The sequence below is a fragment of the Sapajus apella genome, unplaced genomic scaffold, assembly GCF_009761245.1.
Source record: "Sapajus apella isolate SASKATOON/1434 unplaced genomic scaffold, GSC_monkey_1.0 scaffold148, whole genome shotgun sequence".
Classification (NCBI taxonomy): domain Eukaryota; kingdom Metazoa; phylum Chordata; class Mammalia; order Primates; family Cebidae; genus Sapajus; species Sapajus apella.
The window spans coordinates 1626098-1633124 of NW_022437088.1; the positions used below are offsets into that span (position 1 = coordinate 1626098).

The following is a 7027-nucleotide window of genomic DNA, read 5'->3' on the forward strand; positions in this document are numbered from 1 at the left end:
ATTACGGGCTTGAGCCACCGCACCCGGCCTTTATTTATTATTATTTTTTTTTGAGACCGAGTTTCGCTCTGTTGCCCAGGCAGGAGTACAATGGCGCGATATCGGTGCACCAAAACCTCTGCCTCCAGGGTTCAAGTAATTCTCCTGCTTCAGCCTCCTAAGTAGCTGGGATTGCAGGCATGTGCCACAACACCTGGCTAAATTTTTCTGTATTTTTAGTAGAGACGGGGTTTCTCCATGTTGGTCAGGCTGGTCTCAAACTCCCGATCATCCGCCCACTTTGGCCTCCCAAATTGCTGAGATTATAGGTGGGTGCCACCTCACCCGGCCATCCCAGGTTCTTTTACAGAAAAAAAAATACAAAATGTTTCTTCATAACATATTCACCCACTGTTGTCCGAATTATGATTTTATAAACAGACTGTCGTTTTATTCCCCAGAATCTTTCTAAAATCACAACTTATTTTATTGAGAAACCTCATGCATCAGTCCCTTTGATTTTGCTTGAAGATTTTTCAAGAAGAATGCCACTCATTGCAGTTGACCCAATGATGACATCAGTCCACTTCTTGCTGTCTATATGATTCTGCTTAAGGCACCACTTGTGATGAAGTTTTAGGGATTTGGGGCTTGAATTATATTGTAATTGTATTATAATACATGTATGTGGAAAACAAATGCTCCTAGACCTAAAAGCTACCTCCCAACTGTACTGCTTTATTTTTAATAGATTTCTAACTTCCCTGTAATCTTTGTTATTCCCACTGATTATTATTATTATTACTATTATTTTTATTTTTTTATTTTTTTATTTTTTTGAGACGGAGTTTCACTCATGTTACCCAGGCTGGAGTGCAATGGCGCTATCTCGGCTCACCGCAACCTCCGCCTCCTGGGTTCAGGCAATTCTCCTGCCCCAGCCTCCTGAGTAGCTGGGATTACAGGCACGCGCCACCATGCCCAGCTAATTTTTTGTAGTTTTGGTAGAGACGGGGTTTCACCATGTTGACCAGGATGGTCTCGATCTCCTGACCTTGTGATCAACCCGCCTCGGCCTCCCAAAGTGCTGGGATTACAGGTGTGAGCCACCGCGCCTGGCCCTTATTATTATTTTTTAATTAAAAAAAAAATTTTTTTTTTTTTTTTAGAGAGGGTTTCACCATGTTGGTCAGGCTGGTCTTGAACTCCCGACCTCAGGTGATCCGCCCCCCTTGGCCTCCAAAGTGCTTGGCTTACAGGCATGAGCCACCACACCCAGCCTCCCACTGATTAATTTTTTTTAAATTTTTTGAAAAAGGACACCACCTATGAATAATATTGATAATGGAAGCCCCACTGTAGTCATTCACAAATTAGAATGCAAGGTTCTCACACTATTCTTTTACCTTGACTGAAGCAGAGGTGGGCAAACCAGCCAGGATCGACTCTCTTTCTTGCTTGTGTTTTTTTATGATGCCAAATTTGCCTCCATATAGTGGTCTCTCTTTTTACAAATTCTTGTTAGTGACAAAGTTATTACCTCTTTTCTGCTTTTCAGGATCCTGTACCCCAAACCAGGCCTTGGCTATTACAAAAGTACTTCTTCCAGCTACCCTCATGCTGTGCCATGTACAGTTCAGTAATACTTTGCTAGATATTCCAGCAAGTAAGGTCTTTCATGTCCATTCTGATTTTAGTATGGAGAAAGGTAGGTTACACCAGTTGAAACTGGTTTCCCTGTTTATGTATCTATTTGTATGATTGTCCCATTCTTACTGGATTGCATTTATATCTTCTAGTTTCATCTAATATAAAACTGTGGAATCTTTCTCAGGCAACACTTTTGTTCAATCCATTCAACTTTCTTTTTCTTTTTTTTTTTTTTTTTTTTCAACAGGATCTTGCTGTGTTGCCCAAGTCTGGAGTGCAGTGGTGTGATCATAGCTCACTGTAACCTTAAACTCCCAGGCTCAAGCAATCCTCCTGCCTCACCTCCTGAGTTGCTAAGACTATAGGCACATGCCAACATGCCCAGCTTTTTTTTGTTTTGTTTTGTTTTTTTAGATAGACATGATCTTGCTATATTGTCCAGGCTGGTCTCAAACTCCTGGCCTCAAGCAATCCTCCTGCCTCAGCCTCAAAGTGCTGGGATTACAGGTGTTGAGCCACTGCCCCCAGCCCTATTCAAACAATTTTTAACACATGCCTCTTAGAATACTCTGTGCTTTTCTATTATACTTTACTATTTTCAGGCTGGGCGCAGTGGATCACGCCTATAATTCCAGCACTTTGGGAGGCCAAGGCGGGTAGATCATGAAATCAGGAGTTCGAGACCAGCCTGGCCAACATGATGAAACCTTGTCTCTACTAAAAATACAAAAATTAACCAGGCGTGGTGGTGGGCACCTGTAATCCCAGCTACCCAGGAAGCTGAGGCAGGAGAATCTCTTGAACCTGGGAGGTGGAGGTTGCAGTGAGCTGAGATCGTGCCGTTGCACTCCAGCCTGGGCAACAAGAACAAGACTCCATCTCAAAAAAAAAAAAAAAATTTACTATTTTCTTGTTAGTCCCCATTAACTCTGTGAGGCTCTGCATTATGTCTCATTTATCTTTCATTCCCAGCATGTAGCACAGTATTTGGATGTTTTGTTGAACTGAAAGGTATTCCAAATAGAATAGGATTAACAAGTGGAATTTAGAAATAGGCATGATGTTAGGATGACTTTATGTAAATCAACTTATCTAAAAATGAAATGATGCATATCAAATGTAAGGTATAGAGCCTGGTGTGGTGGCTCACACCTGTAATAGCAACACTTTGGAAGACTGAGGTGGGTGGGTCACCTGAGGTCAGGAGTTTGAGACCAGCCTGGCCAACATGGCAAAACCCCATCTCTATTAAAAATACAAAAATGGCTGCTCTGTCTGTGGAGTAGCCATTTTTTTTTTATCCCTTAATAAACTTGCTTCCACTTTTCAAAAAAAAAAAAAAAAAAAAAAAAGCCAGTTGTGGTAGCAGGCAGCTGTAATCCCAACTACTGGGGAGACTGAGACAGGGAGAATTGCTTGAATCCAGGAGGCGGAGGTTGCAGTGAGCCAAGATAGCTCCACTGCACTCCCACTTAGGCAACAGAGCAATCACGAGGTCAGGAGTTTGAGACCAGCCTGGCCAACATGGTGAAACCCCATCTCTACTAAAAATACAAATATTAGCTGGGTGTGGTGGTGGGTACCTGTAACCCCAGCTACTTAGGAGGGTGAGGCAGGAGAATTGCTTGAGCCTAGGAATTCAAGGTTTCAGTAAGCTGACATCATACCACTGCACTCCAGCCTGGGGACAGAGGAAGACTCCATTTAAAAAAAAAAATTTGTGTTTTTTGTACAGATGAGGTTTTACCATGTTGCCCAGGATGGTCTCAAATTCCTGGGCCCAAGCAATCCTCCTGCATTGGCCTCCCAAAGTGCTCAGATTACAGGCGTGAGACACCGCCCCTGACTAAGAATACCATTCTTATTTGATCTGTCATCCACCCACCTCAGCGAAAAATACAAAAATTAGCCAGGCACAGTAGCTCATGCATGTAGTCTCAGCTACTCAGGAGGCTTAGGTGAGAGGATTGCTGGAGCCTGGGAGGTGGAGGCTGCAGTAAGTCATGATCATGCCACTCACTGTGCTCTAGCCTGCATGACAGAGCAGGACCTTGTCTCAAAAAAAAAAAAGAATGGTATTCTCAGTCAATGAGGTGAGTTGTGGTTTCTCTAGGAGTGTTTTTATTTGGTGTCATCCTCATGGTGGCCAATATTGTGCTAATATTGAATAATCAAAACTAAATTCACATTTTCTCTTTTGCTGAATTTGCATGTCAGTTTTCCCTTCCCACCCTAATTCAGTTAGCTCAATAGAGCCTCTGAACCTTCCTGCTCAGTTTTTCCTTTTTTTTCAGGGGTTTATGTCTGCATAATCAAGGTTCAACCGCAGTCAGAGGAGCTGCTACAGGCCCTCAGTGTGGCTGACACCTCAGTCTATGGGTGGGCTACACTGGTCAGTGAACCTAACAAGAATGGAATGCAACGAATCCTCATTCCTTTCATCCCAGCCTTTTATATTAACCAGTCAGAACTGGTTCTTAGCCACAAACAAGATATCGGGGAGATAAGAGTACTGGGAGTGGACAGAGTTCTTGGGAAGCTAAAGGTATGTTAAGGACTAAACCAACAGAGAACAAGAGATCAGGAATTTGAAAAGATATTTTTCATTCTCACTCCAAGGGCAAAAGAAGTTACTGAGTGACAATAAAAATCACCACAGGAAATTACAAAATCAAATGAAGAAAACCCACCTCCTTCGTAATGCCAGGCAGGCTGCCAGGGTCCAAATCTAGGTCATGAGCTTTGTCAACATACCTAAGGGGGTAAAAAAAGTAAATGATTTATTTAGTGTTGGCTAGCTAGCTAGAAATCCAGATCTTGACAATTCTTGTACTGTATATGTTTGAGATTAGAACATACTGATACAAAACTGATTTTTCTTCTTTTAAACAAGAGGTTTTCTCTTTTCTCCAAGGTTGTCTCCAGCTCCCCAGTTCTAGTGGTTGCTGGCCATAGCCACTCTCCCCTCACTCCTGGCCTGGCCATCTACCCTGTTAGAGTGGTCAACTTCACTTCCTTCCAACAGATGGCATCACCTGTTTTCATCAATATTTCCTGTGTACTCACCAGTCAAAGTGAGGCAGTGGTAGTGAGGGCTATGAAAGATAAGTTGGGTGCAGGTAAGCATCAGAGATTGCTATTTATAATCTAGAGAGGGAAAGAAGAAAGAATGTATTACAGTAGTGCCCCCCCACCCCCATCTACAGTTTTGCTTTCCAAGGTTCATTTAACCAACAGTCAACCATGGTCCAAAAATACATGGAAAACTCCTGAAATAAACTGTTTAAATTGTTCACTTCCAAATAGCATGAGGAAATCTCACACTGTCCTACTCTGGTCTCCTACCATGAATCATCTCTTTGTCCAGCATGTTCACTCCGTATACACTACCAGCCCTTTAGTCACTTAGTAGCAATCTCTGTTATCAAATCAACTGGTATCAAGGTGTCACAGTACAGTGCTTGTTTCAAGTAACCCTTATTTTACTTAATAATGACTCCAGCCGGGCGCGGTGGCTCAAGCCTGTAATCCCAGCACTTTGGGAGGCCGAGGTGGGTGGATCACAAGGTCAAGAGATCAAGACCATCCTGGTCAACATGGTGAAACCCCGTCTCTACTAAAACTACAAAAAATTAGCTGGGCATGGTGGCGCGTGCCTGTAGTCCCAGCTACTCAGGAGGCTGAGGCAGGAGAATTGCCTGAACTCAGGAGGCGGAGGTTGAGGTGAGCCGAGATCGCGCCATTGCACTCCAGCCTGGGTAACAAGAGCGAAACTCCGTCTCAAAAAAAAATAATAATAATAATAATGACTCCAAAGCACAAGAGTAGTGATGCCTGCAATTCGGATATGCCAAAAAGCAGCTGGAAAGTGCTTCCTTTAAGTGAAAAGGTGGAAGTTCTCAACTCAGTAAGGAAAAACATAGTACATAGAGGGTTCAATATTATCTGTGTCATCCACTGGGGATCTTGGAAAATATTCCCCACAGATAAAGGGGTCACCTATTATCACAATTTAGGTAATGGGAAACATTCAGCCACTTGACCAAGATTACTCAAACTAGTTGAGGCATGAATCTTCTAAACCTACCTAAAATACAACCTTTAGGTAGCTTTCTTAACACTAGCTAAAATTTACATTTAACTTATATATTTAAGAATAGTTGGCCGGGCGTAGTGGCTCACACCTGTAATCCAAGCACTTTCGAGGCCAAGGCGGGTAGATCACCTGAGGTCGGGAGTTCAAGACCAGCCTGACCAACATGGTGAAACCCCGTCTTAATAAAAAAAATAATAAATAAAAATAAAAAAGAATAGTTGTCAGGTGTGGTGGCTCACGCCTGTAATCCCAGCATTTTGGGAGGCCGAGGCGGGTGGATCACAAGGTCAGGAAATAAAGACCAGCCTGGCCAATGTGGTGAAACCCCATCTCTACTAAATACAAAAAATTAGCCGGGCATGGTGGCAGGTGCCTGTAGTCCCAGCTACACGAGAGGCTGAGGCAGGGGAATCGCTTGAACCCAGGCAGCAGAGATTGCAGTGAGCTGAGATTGCACCACTACACTCCAGCTTGGCGACAGAGCAAGACTCCATCTAAAAAAAAAAAAAGAATAGTTGTCGGCCAGGCATGGTGGTGGCTTATGTCTGTAATTCCAGCACTTTGGGAGGCAGAGGTGAGCAGAACCCTTGAGCTCAGGAGTTCAAAACCAGCCTGGGGAACAAGGCAAAACTCTGTCTCAACAAAAAAGTACAAAAAAAAATTACCCAGGCATGGTGGCATGCACCTGTGGTCCCAGCTACCCAGGAGGCTAAGGCAGGAGGATGCTTGAGACCAGGAGTTCAAGGCTACAGTGAGCTGTGATTGTGCCACTGCACCTCAGCCTGGTGACAGAGCAAGACCCTGTATCAAAAAAAAAAGAAAAAGAATAGTTGTCAGTTTAACACGAATTTGAATAGTTGTCAGTTTAACACGAATTTGCCAGCTTTCTAAGTATACTATCTGCCCTATTTTAAACTTATTGATAAATGTTTTGTTGTCTTCAAAAGTATTTAGATCTGCTTGCATCAGGCAATAGGCCAATGTTAACCCTAGAACCGAGATTTAGCTTCCCCAAATCCTGATTTGGGGAAGGCATTACCTAGTTTAGGAATAATGCCACATTTAGCCGGGCGCGGTGGCTCAAGCCTGTAATCCCAGCACTTTGGGAGGCCGAGGCGGGTGGATCACGAGGTCAAGAGATCGAGACCATCCTGGTCAACATGGTGAAACCCCGTCTCTACTAAAAATACAAAAAATTAGCTGGGCATGGTGGTGCGTGCCTGTAATCCCAGCTACTCAGGAGGCTGAGGCAGGAGAATTGCCTGAACCCAGGAGGCGGAGGTTGCGGTGAGCCGAGATCGG

The 7027-nt window shown here is 43.6% G+C and overlaps 1 protein-coding gene and 1 pseudogene across 1 annotated transcript in view; one reads left to right on the forward strand and one right to left on the reverse strand.

The window, feature by feature from the left end:
• The window catches only part of LOC116541114, a 9567-nt pseudogene extending 8096 nt beyond the window's left edge, over positions 1-1471 (reverse strand).
• Positions 1-7027, forward strand: part of NUP210L (nucleoporin 210 like) — a 159425-nt gene that overhangs the window by 144895 nt on the left and 7503 nt on the right. The window contains exons 35-37 of the mRNA XM_032265104.1: positions 1538-1687; positions 3924-4174; positions 4544-4748. Of these exons, the coding sequence (XP_032120995.1) occupies positions 1538-1687; positions 3924-4174; positions 4544-4748 (606 nt within the window). The remainder of the gene's footprint in view (positions 1-1537; positions 1688-3923; positions 4175-4543; positions 4749-7027) is intronic.